The following is a 20,481-nucleotide window of genomic DNA, read 5'->3' on the forward strand; positions in this document are numbered from 1 at the left end:
TTCTCCCTACACAACTTCTTCTCCTACATTTGTTCTCATGACAGCCTCCCTCTTCCACCGGAGCCTCAACCCTCCATCCATTGTTGTTCCAGGTCCTTTTCTTCTTCCTTTTGCGGTGGTTGTCGCCATGACGTTCAACCCTTACACACATCCTTTGATTTCCTCTCCCCCTCTATCCCTCTTCGTCTTTCTCAATTGCCCTTCTGTTTTTTCTCGTCCGTGTCGTGTCTAAGTCATTGTCAGGCGAATGATCGCGTCGAAGATTTCTATTTTTTTTTCAACTAAGCTTGAACCAGGGGGGGCTTCTAAGCCTGCACGTGCTTTGTTTGCACTTGTAGCACTGATAGCAAATCGGCATGGCCAATCGAGGGCGTTGATGCGCCATCCAACGGCTCACGCATCGTGCGGCACAAGGAAAAAGAGGCGTCACTTGCCGAAGCTACCCGCTTCAGTCCCGAGCTCTCGGACCCAGATGGCATCCGCCTCGCCGGAACCCGCAGCGACCGAGACCGGCGACTCCGTCAAAATCCGCCGCCTAGAGATCGCCGACCGCGAGAGGGGCTTCCTACCCCTCCTCTCCCAGCTCTCCTCCTGCCCGGACCTCACCGAGTCCGAGTTCGCCGCGTGCTTCGCCGACCTCGCGGCCCTCGGCGACGACCACGTCATCCTCGTGGCCGAGGACCCCGCCGCGGCTCCGGAGCGGCGGATCCTCTCCACGGGGTGCCTCTTCGTGGAGCGCAAGTTCCTCCGCGGCGGCGGCAAGGTGGGGCACGTGGAGGACGTGGTGGTCGACGCCGCCGCGCGCGGCCGGGGGCTCGGGCTCCGCGTCGTGCGCCGCCTCGTGGAGATGGCGAAGGACGCCGGCTGCTACAAGGTCATCCTGGACTGCACCCCGGAGCTGCGCGCCTACTACGCCAAATGCGGCTTCGTGGAGAAGGGGGTTCAGATGGCCGTGTACTTCTGAATTCTGATCCATCCATGGGGTAATGCGCAACAGAGACTGCATTTCTTTGTCCCGTCGCATCTATCCCTTTGTCTGTGGCAATCTGTTATCATATCATTATTCTGAACTTGTCTGTGTTAGTGACTGAGAATGCTATTTTATGGAATCCCAACTTTATCATGTGGCTGTATGGCTTTGGCCTGTTTCTGCTGCGTTCATAAAAGAAAATTCCGTGCTATATTGTCTTGGTTAAATAACAGCGATAATTCTGTCGCTACTATAATGTTCCAAATATAGGCCAGTTAATCGCCATCTCGGTCAGTTAATTGCTACTCAGGTGGGTCACCGAATAGCCGATAGTAACTGATTTATCAGCCGATTAACTGCTGATTCGCCTATTTATCCCTATTTATCCCTACTCAGCACCTGAAGGTACCAGTTACCGATATCCTGAACATTGCCTACTAGTGTAAATCTTGAAAGTTACTACTAGTTCTTTCGGTCAGTAAAGCTGTCGGGCTAAGCTTTGCCAACCATAGACAAGTGAACCGGGGATTTTCTGTTAGAGCTGAATGAAGTTCTATGCATAGTACTGTAGATTGTAAACCATAACACCATCATAGTACCTGGTAGGAGCTGCTATAGTGAATCAAATCTTTCTAGGCATTTACCAAATGAGCTAGCATAGACACATAATCATGCCTATTCAATCAAATTCTGTGTCATAAAGGTAATCATGTCTAACAGTGTACTGTTATTGTTGCTGAAAGAACTTTTGGTACCGAGGCTCTTGACTCTTGAGGTTTCACTTTTAGAGATTAGCCAACTGATGCCCCGTGTAAATATTCAACATGCATCACCCTATGGTTTGAGACATTTTGTGGAGTGCATGCTATTATGGTTCTACGCAGCTGGGTGACACTGCTAGGGTCCTGGAGACGGTATCAAGATAGCCTGTGCATTTGCAGGAACATGATAAGTACTCCCTCCATTCCAAAATATAGTGCGCCTGCACTTTCCGAAGTCCAACTTTGACCATAAATTTAACCAACGAGACCGACTGCGGCGGGAGAAAAAATTATATAGTTGAAAACTTCTTTTGAATACGAATTCACTGGTATAACTTTTGCTCCGTCGCAGTCGGTCTCGTTGGTTAAATTTATGGTCAAACTTGAAGCACGGGAATAGAGGAAGTACTATATTTTGGAACGGAGGGAGTAGCAATTACTGGTGGATGATGACTTGTCAGATGCTTATGGGTTTGGTTTCTGGAATGCTTATTGGCTTATATTTTCACTTCCATTTTCTGCTGGTGATATGTGACTGAGCGAGTACTATCCTCCACTCGGAACCCAACCACAATTTGAATTTGCTAAATTGGTACCCAAGACATTACAACTTACAAGCCAGTTCAACACCTTCAGCATTCGGCACTTCTAAAAGGTTATTGGAAACCAATTTGTTAATCATTACATGAAGAGTTATTGGAAACTAATTTCTATCGTGGGCATTTGCTAATCTCTTTTCCCATTATAGGTTGTGTGGAAATATAAATCTTGCAATATAACCTTCTAGTTTGCTTTACACCAACTTCCTTGGTCATGATAAAAATAATTATGTTGTTTCAATTGTTATTTGGTTTCCAAGTCAACTCAATTTGGAGTTAACAGGGTCAATGTAGCGGTCACATCAGATACGATTGTTCCACCTTCTAGTTTTGTTGAATAAGGATCTGCAACATTTGCTTCCATATTGTCATCCAGTACTCTATTTTTTGAAAATCCTGCTCTGTATATAAAAAATAATGTTAGTTTTGTTTGTACTTGATCATTTGGTGTTTGATTACATGTGCTGAAATACTTTTGAGATCTTATACGTAACTTCATCTTCTTGTCACAGGTAATTCATGGCTAATAGTCGATCCATCAAAGTTGATCTATGTCCTTGGGAGCCCTTCTGAAGAAATTAGTACTGTCATGGGGGCAGCTCTTAACCTGGCTGATTTTCCAGTACCACAATGGACCATTGAGAAGCTTCCTTGGAGCTAAATTCTTTTCCAGAAAATACAAACTTCTATCACGGGCTGGTACTGCTGAGCTCTCATTCCCCTCCATTCGAACTGGATGTTATACCATGCACGTTAGATGCTCTATCAAACAGTGGCTTCAGAATAACATGTCGGCTAGTTTACCGAGGTCAATATGATTACCACTCTTTGTAGACTCATTTGCTTACAACAGTGTAACTCGATGATAGTGTGAAGCCACAAAGGGTCTCTTTGTGGGCTTTATTAATCATTAGGCATATTATAATCTGCCACACGGGAATTCTCAAGATCATCTAGGAAGGATTCTAGCCAGACCATGGTTCTACCATGAAGCCTCCCAAAGGAAGCTAGAAGCTCATCCAAAGGAGTGTATCTTGTCTTCTGTTGGGGTGTTAAAAGACAGCGTACTTTGCTGGCTGTTCGATTCCCTTTGTTTCAGTTCCTGGATTGTCAAAGAAGACATGGGTTTTGGCTGTTTTAGTTTATTTTTGCATGATGTTTGTAGTCATAACCTCAGACATATGACCCCAATTGTACCATGGCTCTCTACATATGATCCATCCACATTGGGCTTGACGCATCCCCTCAATTGCTGGACACTGAACATTGTTGACATGGGAAGTTGGGGGTAAAGCTTTTTTGCTTCAACTGTTGCGCCCCAGGGGGTTGTAAGCTCCTGACGGAGAAGATCTAAAGAAAACGAGACAATGAACAAGATGTGATAGCGTGAACCAAAACAATTGCCAAGTGGTTAGTGGAACCAGGGATCCCACAACTATTCCTAACACAAACTTCCTGCATGATCGAGTCTCAAACCTACACGATGGGGCTTTGCAGGACCATTTCAAGAACTACACGATGTTTACCAGGCGCATATAACTCATTGCCACGAGTCTCAAACCTATAAAGTTCCTAGCAAGGAGTTCACCAGCCTCGAAGGTAATATCATCACAAGGAATGACGAACGACCAGAGTCAAACAACAAGTCAAAACTTCAAGCACTTGAACAAAATATCCAACGTCTCAAATCTTCTATCAAGAAGTCATGGAACATCATGAACAGTAGATAACAATAAGCTAAAGCAAGACTTCCCAATATGCTCTCAGCAGATATGTATTAAGTTCTAACTGATCGATACCACAGACAGGGGGTTTAGTCCTCATCCTCCACAACCTTGGTACCCAACCCTTTAAGACCTTCCTGGGGAACTTCAGCAACTGTGACCAGAGAGTACAGCTCCTCCTTAGCGTCCTCCTCGTCATTCCTCTTGCGGGCAATCCTGACACGGACTCTCCTCGGGACACTCCTGATGCCGCTGCTCCAGATGTGCTTGTTGAGCTTCACGTCAATGCGGACATCGTTGGTTCCCATGGCCTTCTGTGCAAACTTCCTGATCTCCTTGATGGCATTTGGTGCCTTCTTCTTGAAGGTGCTGTTAAATAGAATGAAGCTACCATTAGTGATTGATATAAATAGAGGATTTTGTAACCAGAAAGAAAGCATGAGAAAGATAGATGAAACATTACGACATAAGCAACATAGAAATGTAATATATAAAACACAAAACAAAACAAAGCAAGTGGAGAAAATATATTTCATCTCAATGTAGTGCCCAAATGGAACACATGACAGCATATGAAGGCAGCAAGTGTAACGATGAGTAGCATCTATGTACCGGTCATGTAACTGTATCAACCACAAGATTTAAAGACAGATACCTGACTATGACCGGGCATAATGGACAATCTATAAGATCAAATGACAACCTAGTTTCAATGTAGAGCCCATATGTAACACATGGCAGCATATGAAGGCAGCAAGTGCAACGATGAGCAACATCTGTGTACCGGGCATGTAACTGTATCAACCACTAAATTTATAGACGGATACCTGACTATGACCGGGCATAATAGACAAGAAAGATCAAATGATAAAATCTAGTTTTAGTGTAGAGCCCAAACGGAACACGTGGTAGCATTTGATGGCAACACATGTAACGATGAGCAGCATCTATTTACCGGTCATGTAACTGTATCAACCACAATTTTAAGACAGATACCTGACTATGAGCAGACATAATGGGCAGATTATATGATCAAATAGATAATAATGTTTAGTTTTAATGTGGCGCCCAAATGGAACACGTGAAAGCATATGGAGGCAACACATGTAACGATGAGCAACATCTATTTACCAGGCATGTAACTGTATCAACCACAGTTTTAAGACAGATACCTGACTATGACCGGGCATAATGAGCAAATCATATGATCAAATAGATAATAATGTTTAGTTATAATGTAGCGCCCAAATGGAACACGTGAAAGCATATGGAGGCAACACATGTAACGATGAGCAACATCAATGTACCGGACAAGTAACTGTATCAACCACAATTTCAAGACAGATACCTGACTATGTCCGGGCACAACTGATCAATAAACTTACTAGATTAACAAACAAACAAATAGAAAGCAGAATATACAGCCCAAATGGAACACATAGTAGCACCAAGAGAAGCCATACGTGTAACGATGAGCGGAGTTAATCTCTCGGGCATGTAACTGTGCGAAACCACATGATTTAGAAGGCAGACACCTGACTATACCCGATTAATAACACCTAATAGAATGGCACAGATCGAAGATCCACGTGAAAATAATGTGGGGTCAGATACAAGAGCAGAATCCAAGAGATCGGGATACCGCTCGGTCATGCGATCCCTAGTATCATCTAGCTGGAAGGATTTCGATCCATACAGGTGTGACAGCCATTCACGAGCCCACATAGTGCTCGCAGGCAGCAACCTTTCGCACCAGCATCTCCACCAGGAGGGCCCGTAAGCGCCATGGCGACACCCCGTGAAGCCCGGAGGCGGAATCTGACTAGCGGATCTACCGGGAGCGCGGAGCTCGGGAATGGAGGGGGCGGGTGAGGAGGGAGGAGTATACCATCCATGGAGGCGCTTGTGGAGGTTGACGGTGTACTCGCGTGTCACCACCTCGTCCTTGCGCGGGCCGGGGGCGCGCTTCTTCTCCGACATCTCCGACGGCCTCCTTTCGCCCTGCTCCTCTCTTGGCTTCGGTGGAGGCTGCGGCGAGAGGAGATAAACCCTAGTGGGGAACGGCAGGTCGCAAGGGGTCGCGGCTTTATAGCGGGGGAAATTAGGGCTTGCTGGCTGACTGGGCCTCTCCGGGATGTTTCGTGACGGCCCGTTTCAGTAGGCCCTTCGTCCATCTGCTATGTTTTTTTCTTTCTTTTTGTCAGTGAATCTGTTATGAAATTTTAGTGTGTTTGGTTTTGGGCCCAAGCGAATTCCACCAAAAACTTTGTTGCCGATAGTTTGATTAATGTTTCTCTCCACATAATTTGGCGAATTCTGGCTGGAAAAATGGAATAACGTTGACCAACGAGCATAGTCAAATCAGGAAAAAAATCTAAGCAAAAGCCAAGATTTAGGCCATGGCCCAAAATTGGTACGGCTGAATTGTTAATTATTTCGACACACTAGGTAAACTTTTTTTGGAGGATAGGATTGGAAATTGAGAGGAAGCAAATCGTCCAATTTGCTATTATTCCTCTTGAACTATTCTTTTTATGGAGCGAACAGTCTAACTTGCTTCATTCAATTAGTCAACTGGTCAATATGCCCATTGATGCTTTAGAATTTTGATATTAGCATGGCATTCAACAAGGCTTAACAGAAAATATATGTAACAAAATGCACACGGTGAGTGACTCTTGTACCGCTGCAATCAAATTGAAGTTAAGAGTCAAATATGTAGAGGTAAGATTTACTTTTTAAATATATTTTTGAAACGCGGTTCCTTACAGCCCGATTCATTAAAAAGGGTCGAAGAGAATTGCCCGGTTAATGAATGGAAACCCGGGCTAAAACCATTATAACATGCCCACAATAAAGGGCACCCGCCGACTTGACTGCCCACGGGACCCACACACACTGCCGAGAAGAGGACACCGTCGAGGTTCCCTACAATGCCATCGTCATCACTTCTCCTCGAGCAAGCGACTTCGACTTCTTCACGGACGACTCATTGGGACGACTCCGAACGAACGACACATGAGAACAAAGTCGGCCTATGCTAAACAGTCGGCCAAACGCGTCGAGGACTAGCCAACTCCGACTTCGGCCACAGACTCGTAAAAGAAAGAAACACGCCTTGCTCCAACATAGCTAGAACTGCACATCAACCTCCATCGTTGTCACTGCATTGCCCCGCAACGCTACAGCTCCGACTTCTCACTGAAGTACACGTCGAACGATCGATGACGAAGGACTAGCATCGACTCTGCTCCTCAAGCCACCATTATCGTTGCCACACGAGTCGCAATCCCACCGGGGCAAGACAGTTGCCCCGCCACCTGCACTCGCATCACCCATCGGGCACTGATGACCCACAAGTATAGGGGATCTATCGTAGTCCTTTCGATAAGTAAGAGTATCGAACCCAGTGAGGAGAAGAAAGAAATGACAAGCAGTTTTCAGTAAGGTATTCTCTGCAAGCACTGAAATTATCGGTAATAGATAGTTTTGTGATAAGGTAATTCGTAACAGGTAACAAATAACAAAAGTAAACAAGATGCAGCAAGGTGGCCCAATCCTTTTTTAGCAAAGGACAAGCCTGGACAAACTCTTATATAAAGGAAAGCGCTCCCGAGGACACATGGGAATTATCGTCAAGCTAGTTTTCATCATGCTCATATGATTCACGTTCGTTACTTTGATAATTTGATATGTGGGTGGACCGGTGCTTGGGTACTGCCCTTCCTTGGACAAGTATCCCACTTATGATTAACCCCCCTCGCAAGTATCCGCAACTACGAAAGAAGAATTAAGGTAAACCTAACCATAGCATGAAACATATGGATCCAAATCAGCCCCTTACGAAGCAACGCATAAACTAGGGTTTAAGCTTCTGTCACTCTAGCAACCATCTGTTGGGGAACGTAGCATAAATTCAAAATTTTCCTACGTGTCACCAAGATCTATCTATGTAGTCATCTAGCAACAAGGGAGGAGTGGATCTACATACCCTTGTAGATCGCGCGCGGAAGCGTTCAAGAGAACGGGGTTGATGGAGTCGTACTCGTCGTGATCCAAATCACCGATGATCCTAGCGCCGAACGGATGGCACCTCCGCGTTCAACACACGTACAGAGCAGCGACGTCTCCTCCTTCTTGATCCAGCAAGGGGGGAGGAGAGGTTGATGGAGATCCAGCAGCACGACGGCGTGGTGGTGGAAGTAGCGGGATTCCAACAGGGCTTCGCCAAGCGCTGCGGGAGGAGGGAGATGTGTCATGGGAGGGAGAGGGAGGCGCCAGGGCTTAGGTGTAGCCGCCCTCCCTTCCCCCCACTATATATAGGGCCAAGGGAGAGGGGGGCGCAGCCTTGGCCCTTCCTCCAAGGAAGGGTGCGGCCAAGGGAGGAGTCCCTCCTCCCCAAGGCACCTCGGAGGTGCCTTCCCCCTTTAGGACTCTTCCTTTCCCTCTTCTCTTGGCGCATGGGCCTCTTGGGGCTGGTGCCCTTGGCCCATATAGGCCAAGGCGCACCCCCTACAGCCCATGTGGCCCCCCGGGGCAGGTGGCCCCACCCGGTGGACCCCCGGGACCCTTCCGGTGGTCCCGGTACAATACCGGTGACCCCGAAACTTGTCCCGATGGCCGAAATAGCACTTCCTATATATAATTCTTTACCTCCGGACCATTCCGGAACTCCTCGTGACGTCCGGGATCTCATCCGGGACTCCGAACAACTTTCGGGTTACCGCATACTAATATCTCTATAACCCTAGCGTCACCGAACCTTAAGTGTGTAGACCCTACGGGTTCGGGAGACATGCAGACATGACCGAGATGACTCTCCGGTCAATAACCAACAGCGGGATCTGGATACCCATGTTGGCTCCCACATGTTCCACGATGATCTCATCGGATGAACCACGATGTCGAGGATTCGATCAATCCCGTATACAATTCCCTTTGTCTAGCGGTACGATACTTGCCCGAGATTCGATCGTCGGTATCCCGATACCTTGTTCAATCTCGTTACCGGCAAGTCTCTTTACTCGTTTCGTAACGCATCATCCCGTGATCAACTCCTTGATCACATTGTGCACATTATGATGATGTCCTACCGAGTGGCCCCAGAGATACCTCTCCGTTTACACGAAGTGACAAATCCCAGTCTCGATTCGTGCCAACCCAACAGACACTTTCGGAGACACCTGTAGTGTACCTTTATAGCCACCCAGTTACGTTGTGACGTTTGGCACACCCAAAGCACTCCTACGGTATCCGGGAGTTGCACAATCTCATGGTCTAAGGAAATGATACTTGACATTATAAAAGCTTTAGCATACGAACTACATGATCTTGTGCTAGGCTTAGGATTGGGTCTTGTCCATCACATCATTCTCCTAATGATGTGATCCCGTTATCAACGACATCCAATGTCCATGGTCAGGAAACTGTAACCATCTATTGATCAACGAGCTAGTCAACTAGAGGCTTACTAGGGACATGGTGTTGTCTATGTATCCACACATGTATTTGAGTTTCCTATCAATACAATTCTAGCATGGATAATAAACGATTATCATGAACAAGGAAATATAATAATAACTAATTTATTATTGCCTCTAGGGCATATTTCCAACAGTCCCCCACTTGCACTAGAGTCAATAATCCAGTTCACATCGCTATGTGACTAACACTCAAGGTCACATCCCCATGTGACTAACACCCAAAGAGTTTACTAGAGTCAATAATCTAGTTTCACATCGATATGTGATTAACACTCAAGGTCACATCCCCATGTGACTAACACCCAAAGAGTTTACTAGAGTCAATAATCTAGTTCATTACCATGTGATTAACACTCGATGAGTTCTGGGTTTGAACATGTTATGCTTGTGAGAGATGTTATAGTCAACGGGTCTGAATCTTTCAGATCCGTATGTACTTCGCAAATCTCTATGTCATCTTGTAGATGCAGCTACTACGCTATATTTGGAGCCATTTCAAATAACTGTTCTACATGGAGCTATTCTAAATTGTTGCTCCATTATACGTATCCGGTATCTCTACTCAGAGCTATCCGGATAGGTGTTAAGCTTGCATCGACGTAACCCTTTACGACGAACTCTTTTACCACCTCCATAATCGAGAAAATTCCTTAGTCCACTAGTTACTAAGGATAACTTTGACCGCTGTCCTGTGATCCATTCTTAGATCACTCTTGTACCCCTTGACTGACTCATGGCAAGGCACATTTCAGGTGCGGTACACAGCATAGCATACTGTAGAGCCTATGTCTTAAGCATAGGGGACGACCTTCGTCCTTTCTCTCTATTCTGCCGTGGTCGAGCTTTAAGTCTTAACTTCATACCTTACAACTCAGGCAAGAACTCCTTCTTTGACTGATCCATCTTGAACACCTTCAAGATCATGTCAAGGTATGTGCTCATTTGAAAGTACCATTAAGCGTTTTGATCTATCCTTATAGATCTTGATGCTCAATGTTCAAGTAGCTTAATCCAGGCTTTCCATTGAAAAACACTTTCCAAATAACCCTATATGATTTCCAGAAATTCTACGTCATTTCTGATCAACAATATGTCAACAACATATATTTATCAGAAATTCTATAGTGCTCCCACTCACTTCTTTGGAAATACAAGTTTCTCATAAACTTTGTATAAACCCAAAATCTTTGATCATCTCATCAAAGCATACATTCCAACTCCGAGATGCTTACTCCAGTCCTCAGAAGGATTGCTGGAGCTTTGCATACTTATTAGCATCTTTCAGGATTGACAAAACCTTCCAGTTGTATCACATACAACCTTTCCTCAAAAATCGTCGAGGAAACAATGTTTTGACATCCTATCTGCAAGATTTCATAAATAATGCAGTAATCGCTTAATATAATTCCAACAGACTCTTAGCATCGCTACGAGTGAGAAAGTCTCATCATAGTCAACTCCTTGAACTTGTCGGGAAACATCTTAACGACAAGTCGAGCTTTCAATGGTGACACTTACCATCATTGTCTGTCTTCCTTTTAAAATCCATCTGCACTCAACAGCCTTACGACCATCGAGCTGTTCTGCCAAAGTCTACACTTTGTTTTCATACATGGATCCTCTCTCGGATTTTATGGCCTCGAGCCATTTATCGGAATCCGGGCCCACCATCGCTTCTCCATAGCTCGTAGGTTCATTGTTGTCTAGCAACATGACTTCCAAGACAGGATTACGTACCACTCTGAAGTAGTACGCATCCTTGTCATCCCACGAGGTTTGGTAGTGACTTGATCTGAAGTTTCATGATCACTATCATAAGCTTCCACTTCAATTGGTGTAGGTGCCACAGGAACAACTTCCTGTGCCCTGCCACACACTAGTTGAAGAGACGGTTCAATAACCTCATCAAGTCTCCACCACCCTTCCACTCAATTCTTTCGAGAGAAACTTTTCCTCGAGAAAGGACCCGATTCTAGAAACAATCCCTTATTGCTTTCGGATCTGAGACAGGAGGTGTACCCAACTATTTTGGGTGTCCTATGAAGATGCATTTATCCGCTTTGGGTTCGAGCTTATCAGCCTGAAACTTTTTCACATAAGCGTCGCAGCCCCAGACTTCTAAGAAATGACAGCTTAGGTTTCTCTAAACCATAGTTCATACGGTATCATCTCATCGGAATTACGTGGTGCCCTATTTAAAGTGAATGTGGTTGTCTCTAATGCCTAACCCATAAACTATTGTGGTAATTCGGTAAGAGACATCATGGTATGCATCATATCCAATAGGGTGCAGTTATGATGTTCGGACACACCATCACACCATGGTGTTCCAGGCTGTATTAGTTGTGAAACAATTTCCACAGTGTCTTAATTCTGTGCCAAACTCGTAATTCAGATATTCATCTCTATGATCATATCATAGATATTTTATCCTCTTGTCACGACGATCTTTCAACTTCACCCTGAAATTACTTGAACCTTTCAATAATTCAGACTCGTGATTCATCAAGTAAATATACTCAACATCTACTCGAATCATCTGTGAAGTAAGAACATAACGATATCCACTACACGCCTCAACACTCATTGGACTGCACACATCAAAATGTATTACTTCCAACAAGTCGCTTTCTAGTTCCATTTTACTGAAAACGAGGCTTTCAGTCATCTTGCCCATGTGGTATGATTTGCATGTCTCAAGTGATTCAAAATCAAGTGAGTCCAAACGATCCATCTGTATAGAGTTTCTTCATGCATATCTACCAACAAACATGGTTCGCATGTCTCAATCCTTTCAAAAATGAGTGAGTCCAAAGATCCATCAACATGGAGCTTCTTCATGCGTTTTATACCGATATGACTTACGTGGCAGTGCCACAAGTAGGTGGTACTATCATTACTATCTTATATCTTTTGGCATGAACATGTGTATCACTATGATCGTGATTCAATGAACCATTCATTTTAGGTGCAAGACCATTGAAGGTATTATTCAAATAAACAGAGTAACCGTTATTCTCCTTAAATGAATAACCGTATTGCGATGGACATAATCCAATCATGTCTATGCTCAACGCAAACGCCAATCTCGATGGTAGAGGGAGCGTGCGATGCTTGATCATATCAACATTGGAAACACTTCCAACACATATCGTCAGCTCACCTTTAGCTAGTCTCCGTTTATTCCGTAGCTTTTATTTCGAGTTACTAACACTTAGCAACCGAACCGGTATCTAATACCATGGTGCTACTAGGAGTACTAGTAAAGTACACATTAACACAATGTATATCCAATATACTTCTATCGACAGTCTTCTCATCTACCAAGTATCTAGGTTAATTCTGCTCCAGTGGCTGTTCCCCTTTATTACAGAAGCACTTAGTCTCGGGCTTGGGTTCAACCTTGGGTTTCTTCACTAGAGCAGCAGCTGATTTGCCGTTTCATGAAGCATCCCTTTTTGCCCCTGCCCTTCTTGAAACTAGTGGTTTCATCAACCATCAACAATTGATGCTCCTTCTTGATCTCTACTTTTGTGGTGTCAAACATCGCGAATATCTCAAGGATCATCATATATGTCCCTGATATATTATAGTTCATCACGAAGCTCTAGCAGCTTGGTGGTAATGACTTCGGAGAAACATCACTTTCTCATCTGGAAGATCAACTCCCACTCGATTCAAATGATTGTTGTACTCAGACAATCTGAGCACAAGCTCAACAATTGAGCTTTTCTCCCTTAGTTTGCAGGATAAGAAAATCGTCGGAGGTCTTATACCTCTTGACGTGGGCACGAGCCTGAAATCCCAATTTCAGCCCTCGAAACATCTCATATGTTTCGCGACGTTTCAAAACGTCTTTGGTGCCTCAATTCTAAACCATTTAGCATTACGCACTGAACTATCATGTAGTTATCAAAATGTGCATGTCAGATGTTCGCAACATCAACAGACAACGTTCGAGGTTCAGCACGCTGAGCGGTGCATTAAGGACATAAGCCTTCTATGAAGCAATGAGGACAATCCTCAGTTTACGGACCTAGTCCGCATAATTGCTACTATCAACTTTCAACTAAATTTTCTCTAGGAACATATCTAAACAGTAGAACTGAAGCGCGAGCTACGACATAATTTGCGAAGACCTTTTGACTATGTTCAGGATAATTAAGTTCATCTTATGAACTCCCACTCAGATAGACATCCCTCTAGTCATCTAAGTGATTACATGATCCGAGTCAACTAGGCCGTGTCCGATCATCACGTGAGACGGACTAGTCATCATCGGTGAACATCTTCATGTTGATCGTATCTACCATACGACTCATGCTCGACCTTTCGGTCTCTTGTGTTCCGAGGCCATGTCTGTACATGCTAGGCTCGTCAAGTCAACCTAAGTGTTTCGCGTGTGTAAATCTGTCTTACACCCGTTGTATGTGAATGTTAGAATCTATCACACCCGATCATCACGTGGTGCTTCGAAACAACGAACTGTCGCAACAGTGCACAGTTAGGGGGAACACTTTCTTGAAATTATTATGAGGGATCATCTTATTTACTACCGTCGTTCTAGGTAAACAAGATGCATAAACATGATAAACATCACATGCAATCAAATAATAGTGACATGATATGGCCAATATCATATAGCTCCTTTGATCTCCATCTTGGGGCTCCATGATCATCTTGTCACCAGCATGACACCATGATCTCCATCATCATGATCTCCATCATCGTGTCTCCATGAAGTTGCCTCGTCAACTATTACTTCTACTACTACAACTAACGGTTAGCAATAAAGTAAAGTAATTACATGACGTTTATGTTGACACGCGGGTCATAAATAAATTAAGACAACTCCTATGGCTCCTGCCGGTTGTCATACTCATCGACATGCAAGTCGTGATTCCTATTACAAGAACATGATCAATCTCATACATCACATATATCATTCATCACATCCTTATGGCCATATCACATCACATAGCATACCCTGCAAAAACAAGTTAGACGTCCTCTAATTGTTGTTTGCATGTTTTACGTGGCTGCTATGGGTTTCTAGCAAGAACGTTTCTTACCTACACAAAACCACAACGTGATATGCCAATTGCTATTTACCCTTCATAAGGACCCTTTTCATCGAATCCGATCCGACTAAAGTGGGAGAGACAGACACCCGCTAGCCACCTTATGCAACTAGTGCATGTCAGTCGGTGGAACCAGTCTCACGTAAGAGTACGTGTAAGGTCGGTCCGGGCCGCTTCATCCCACGATGCCGCCGAATCAAGATAAGACTAGTAACGGCAAGCATATTGAACAAAATCAACGCCCACAACTACTTTGTGTTCTACTCGTGCATAGAAACTACGCATAGACCTAGCTCATGATGCCACTGTTGGGGAACGTAGCATAAATTCAAAATTTTCCTACGTGTCACCAAGATCTATCTATGGAGTCATCTAGCAACGAGGGAGGAGTGGATCTACATACCCTTGTAGATCGCGCACGGAAGCGTTCAAGAGAACGGGGTTGATGGAGTCGTACTCGTCGTGATCCAAATCACCGATGATCCTAGCGCCGAACGGACGGCACCTCCGCCTTCAACACACGTACAGAGCAGCGACGTCTCCTCCTTCTTGATCCAGAAAGGGGGGAGGAGAGGTTGATGGAGATCCAGCAGCACGACGGCGTGGTGGTGGAAGTAGCGGGATTCCAACAGGGCTTCGCCAAGCGCTGCGGGAGGAGGGAGATGTGTCATGGGAGGGAGAGGGAGGCGCCAGGGCTTAGGTGTAGCCGCCCTCCCTTCCCCCCACTATATATAGGGCCAAGGGAGAGGGGGGGGGGGCGCAGCCTTGGCCCTTCCTCCAAGGAAGGGTGCGGCCAAGGGAGGAGTCCCTCCTCCCCAAGGCACCTCGGAGGTGCCTTCCCCCTTTAGGACTCTTCCTTTCCCTCTTCTCTTGGCGCATGGGCCTCTTGGGGCTGGTGCCCTTGGCCCATATAGGCCAAGGCGCACCCCCTACAGCCCATGTGGCCCCCCGGGGCAGGTGGCCCCACCCGGTGGACCCCCGGGACCCTTCCGGTGGTCCCGGTACAATACCGGTGACCCCGAAACTTGTCCCGATGGCCGAAATAGCACTTCCTATATATAATTCTTTACCTCCGGACCATTCCGGAACTCCTCGTGACGTCCGGGATCTCATCCGGGACTCCGAACAACTTTCGGGTTACCGCATACTAATATCTCTATAACCCTAGCGTCACCGAACCTTAAGTGTGTAGACCCTACGGGTTCGGGAGACATGCAGACATGACCGAGATGACTCTCCGGTCAATAACCAACAGCGGGATCTGGATACCCATGTTGGCTCCCACATGTTCCACGATGATCTCATCGGATGAACCACGATGTCGAGGATTCGATCAATCCCGTATACAATTCCCTTTGTCTAGCGGTACGATACTTGCCCGAGATTCGATCGTCGGTATCCCGATACCTTGTTCAATCTCGTTACCGGCAAGTCTCTTTACTCGTTTCGTAACGCATCATCCCGTGATCAACTCCTTGATCACATTGTGCACATTATGATGATGTCCTACCGAGTGGCCCCAGAGATACCTCTCCGTTTACACGAAGTGACAAATCCCAGTCTCGATTCGTGCCAACCCAACAGACACTTTCGGAGACACCTGTAGTGTACCTTTATAGCCACCCAGTTACGTTGTGACGTTTGGCACACCCAAAGCACTCCTACGGTATCCGGGAGTTGCACAATCTCATGGTCTAAGGAAATGATACTTGACATTATAAAAGCTTTAGCATACGAACTACATGATCTTGTGCTAGGCTTAGGATTGGGTCTTGTCCATCACATCATTCTCCTAATGATGTGATCCCGTTATCAACGACATCCAATGTCCATGGTCAGGAAACTGTAACCATCTATTGATCAACGAGCTAGTCAACTAGAGGCTTACTAGGGACATGGTGTTGTCTATGTATCCACACATGTATTTGAGTTTCCTATCAATACAATTCTAGCATGGATAATAAACGATTATCATGAACAAGGAAATATAATAATAACTAATTTATTATTGCCTCTAGGGCATATTTCCAACAGTCCCCCACTTGCACTAGAGTCAATAATCCAGTTCACATCGCTATGTGACTAACACTCAAGGTCACATCCCCATGTGACTAACACCCAAAGAGTTTACTAGAGTCAATAATCTAGTTTCACATCGATATGTGATTAACACTCAAGGTCACATCCCCATGTGACTAACACCCAAAGAGTTTACTAGAGTCAATAATCTAGTTCATTACCATGTGATTAACACTCGATGAGTTCTGGGTTTGAACATGTTATGCTTGTGAGAGATGTTATAGTCAACGGGTCTGAATCTTTCAGATCCGTATGTACTTCGCAAATCTCTATGTCATCTTGTAGATGCAGCTACTACGCTATATTTGGAGCCATTTCAAATAACTGTTCTACATGGAGCTATTCTAAATTGTTGCTCCATTATACGTATCCGGTATCTCTACTCAGAGCTATCCGGATAGGTGTTAAGCTTGCATCGACGTAACCCTTTACGACGAACTCTTTTACCACCTCCATAATCGAGAAAATTCCTTAGTCCACTAGTTACTAAGGATAACTTTGACCGCTGTCCTGTGATCCATTCTTAGATCACTCTTGTACCCCTTGACTGACTCATGGCAAGGCACATTTCAGGTGCGGTACACAGCATAGCATACTGTAGAGCCTATGTCTTAAGCATAGGGGACGACCTTCGTCCTTTCTCTCTATTCTGCCGTGGTCGAGCTTTAAGTCTTAACTTCATACCTTACAACTCAGGCAAGAACTCCTTCTTTGACTGATCCATCTTGAACACCTTCAAGATCATGTCAAGGTATGTGCTCATTTGAAAGTACCATTAAGCGTTTTGATCTATCCTTATAGATCTTGATGCTCAATGTTCAAGTAGCTTAATCCAGGCTTTCCATTGAAAAACACTTTCCAAATAACCCTATATGATTTCCAGAAATTCTACGTCATTTCTGATCAACAATATGTCAACAACATATATTTATCAGAAATTCTATAGTGCTCCCACTCACTTCTTTGGAAATACAAGTTTCTCATAAACTTTGTATAAACCCAAAATCTTTGATCATCTCATCAAAGCATACATTCCAACTCCGAGATGCTTACTCCAGTCCTCAGAAGGATTGCTGGAGCTTTGCATACTTATTAGCATCTTTCAGGATTGACAAAACCTTCCAGTTGTATCACATACAACCTTTCCTCAAAAATCGTCGAGGAAACAATGTTTTGACATCCTATCTGCAAGATTTCATAAATAATGCAGTAATCGCTTAATATAATTCCAACAGACTCTTAGCATCGCTACGAGTGAGAAAGTCTCATCATAGTCAACTCCTTGAACTTGTCGGGAAACATCTTAACGACAAGTCGAGCTTTCAATGGTGACACTTACCATCATTGTCTGTCTTCCTTTTAAAATCCATCTGCACTCAACAGCCTTACGACCATCGAGCTGTTCTGCCAAAGTCTACACTTTGTTTTCATACATGGATCCTCTCTCGGATTTTATGGCCTCGAGCCATTTATCGGAATCCGGGCCCACCATCGCTTCTCCATAGCTCGTAGGTTCATTGTTGTCTAGCAACATGACTTCCAAGACAGGATTACGTACCACTCTGAAGTAGTACGCATCCTTGTCATCCCACGAGGTTTGGTAGTGACTTGATCTGAAGTTTCATGATCACTATCATAAGCTTCCACTTCAATTGGTGTAGGTGCCACAGGAACAACTTCCTGTGCCCTGCCACACACTAGTTGAAGAGACGGTTCAATAACCTCATCAAGTCTCCACCACCCTTCCACTCAATTCTTTCGAGAGAAACTTTTCCTCGAGAAAGGACCCGATTCTAGAAACAATCCCTTATTGCTTTCGGATCTGAGACAGGAGGTGTACCCAACTATTTTGGGTGTCCTATGAAGATGCATTTATCCGCTTTGGGTTCGAGCTTATCAGCCTGAAACTTTTTCACATAAGCGTCGCAGCCCCAGACTTCTAAGAAATGACAGCTTAGGTTTCTCTAAACCATAGTTCATACGGTATCATCTCATCGGAATTACGTGGTGCCCTATTTAAAGTGAATGTGGTTGTCTCTAATGCCTAACCCATAAACTATTGTGGTAATTCGATAAGAGACATCATGGTATGCATCATATCCAATAGGGTGCAGTTATGATGTTCGGACACACCATCACACCATGGTGTTCCAGGCTGTATTAGTTGTGAAACAATTTCCACAGTGTCTTAATTCTGTGCCAAACTCGTAATTCAGATATTCATCTCTATGATCATATCATAGATATTTTATCCTCTTGTCACGACGATCTTTCAACTTCACCCTGAAATTACTTGAACCTTTCAATAATTCAGACTCGTGATTCATCAAGTAAATATACTCAACATCTACTCGAATCATCTGTGAAGTAAGAACATAACGATATCCACTACACGCCTCAACACTCATTGGACTGCACACATCAAAATGTATTACTTCCAACAAGTCGCTTTCTAGTTCCATTTTACTGAAAACGAGGCTTTCAGTCATCTTGCCCATGTGGTATGATTTGCATGTCTCAAGTGATTCAAAATCAAGTGAGTCCAAACGATCCATCTGTATAGAGTTTCTTCATGCATATCTACCAACAAACATGGTTCGCATGTCTCAATCCTTTCAAAAATGAGTGAGTCCAAAGATCCATCAACATGGAGCTTCTTCATGCGTTTTATACCGATATGACTTACGTGGCAGTGCCACAAGTAGGTGGTACTATCATTACTATCTTATATCTTTTGGCATGAACATGTGTATCACTATGATCGTGATTCAATGAACCATTCATTTTAGGTGCAAGACCATTGAAGGTATTATTCAAATAAACAGAGTAACCGTTATTCTCCTTAAATGAATAACCGTATTGCGATGGACATAATCCAATCATGTCTATGCTCAACGCAAACGCCAATCTCGATGGTAGAGGGAGCGTGCGATGCTTGATCATATCAACATTGGAAACACTTCCAACACATATCGTCAGCTCACCTTTAGCTAGTCTCCGTTTATTCCGTAGCTTTTATTTCGAGTTACTAACACTTAGCAACCGAACCGGTATCTAATACCATGGTGCTACTAGGAGTACTAGTAAAGTACACATTAACACAATGTATATCCAATATACTTCTATCGACAGTCTTCTCATCTACCAAGTATCTAGGTTAATTCTGCTCCAGTGGCTGTTCCCCTTTATTACAGAAGCACTTAGTCTCGGGCTTGGGTTCAACCTTGGGTTTCTTCACTAGAGCAGCAGCTGATTTGCCGTTTCATGAAGCATCCCTTTTTGCCCCTGCCCTTCTTGAAACTAGTGGTTTCATCAACCATCAACAATTGATGCTCCTTCTTGATCTCTACTTTTGTGGTGTCAAACATCGCGAATATCTCAAGGATCATCATATATGTCCCTGATATATTATAGTTCATCACGAAGCTCTAGCAGCTTGGTGGTAATGACTTCGGAGAAACATCACTTTCTCATCTGGAAGATCAACTCCCACTCGATTCAAATGATTGTTGTACTCAGACAATCTGAGCACAAGCTCAACAATTGAGCTTTTCTCCCTTAGTTTGCAGGATAAGAAAATCGTCGGAGGTCTTATACCTCTTGACGTGGGCACGAGCCTGAAATCCCAATTTCAGCCCTCGAAACATCTCATATGTTTCGCGACGTTTCAAAACGTCTTTGGTGCCTCAATTCTAAACCATTTAGCATTACGCACTGAACTATCATGTAGTTATCAAAATGTGCATGTCAGATGTTCGCAACATCAACAGACAACGTTCGAGGT

The 20,481-nt window shown here is 44.4% G+C and overlaps 2 protein-coding genes across 2 annotated transcripts; one reads left to right on the forward strand and one right to left on the reverse strand.

Moving 5' to 3' along the window:
* The first annotated feature begins 414 nt into the window (after nucleotides 1-414).
* On the forward strand, nucleotides 415-3,566 carry LOC125514377 (putative glucosamine 6-phosphate N-acetyltransferase 2). Its single transcript, XM_048679687.2, has 2 exons — nucleotides 415-983; nucleotides 2,843-3,566. The coding sequence occupies exon 1, from the start codon at nucleotides 473-475 to the stop codon at nucleotides 962-964; it is 492 nt and encodes a 163-aa protein (XP_048535644.1). The 5' UTR covers nucleotides 415-472; the 3' UTR covers nucleotides 965-983; nucleotides 2,843-3,566.
* Nucleotides 3,567-3,964: 398 nt separating this feature from the next.
* On the reverse strand, nucleotides 3,965-6,136 carry LOC125514379 (large ribosomal subunit protein eL31). Its single transcript, XM_048679688.2, has 2 exons — nucleotides 5,943-6,136; nucleotides 3,965-4,423 (listed from the first exon to the last, which is right to left on the reverse strand). Exons 1-2 carry the CDS (start codon nucleotides 6,032-6,034, stop codon nucleotides 4,144-4,146), a joined length of 372 nt encoding a protein of 123 aa, XP_048535645.1. The 5' UTR covers nucleotides 6,035-6,136; the 3' UTR covers nucleotides 3,965-4,143.
* Nucleotides 6,137-20,481: the final 14,345 nt, after the last annotated feature.

This window comes from Triticum urartu, chromosome 6A, assembly GCF_056163025.1.
Source record: "Triticum urartu cultivar PI428250 chromosome 6A, HENAU_Tu73, whole genome shotgun sequence".
Taxonomy (NCBI): Eukaryota; Viridiplantae; Streptophyta; class Magnoliopsida; order Poales; family Poaceae; genus Triticum; species Triticum urartu.

Bases quoted from the DNA above. Each gene is read 5' to 3' on its own strand.
- LOC125514377 (XM_048679687.2), top strand. From the start codon at position 473: ATGGCATCCGCCTCGCCGGAACCCGCAGCGACCGAGACCGGCGACTCC.
- LOC125514379 (XM_048679688.2), bottom strand. From the start codon at position 6,034: ATGTCGGAGAAGAAGCGCGCCCCCGGCCCGCGCAAGGACGAGGTGGTG. The intron at 4,424-5,942 runs GTATACTCCTCC...TCTATTTAACAG, and splicing joins CACAAGCGCCTCCATGGATG to CACCTTCAAGAAGAAGGCAC.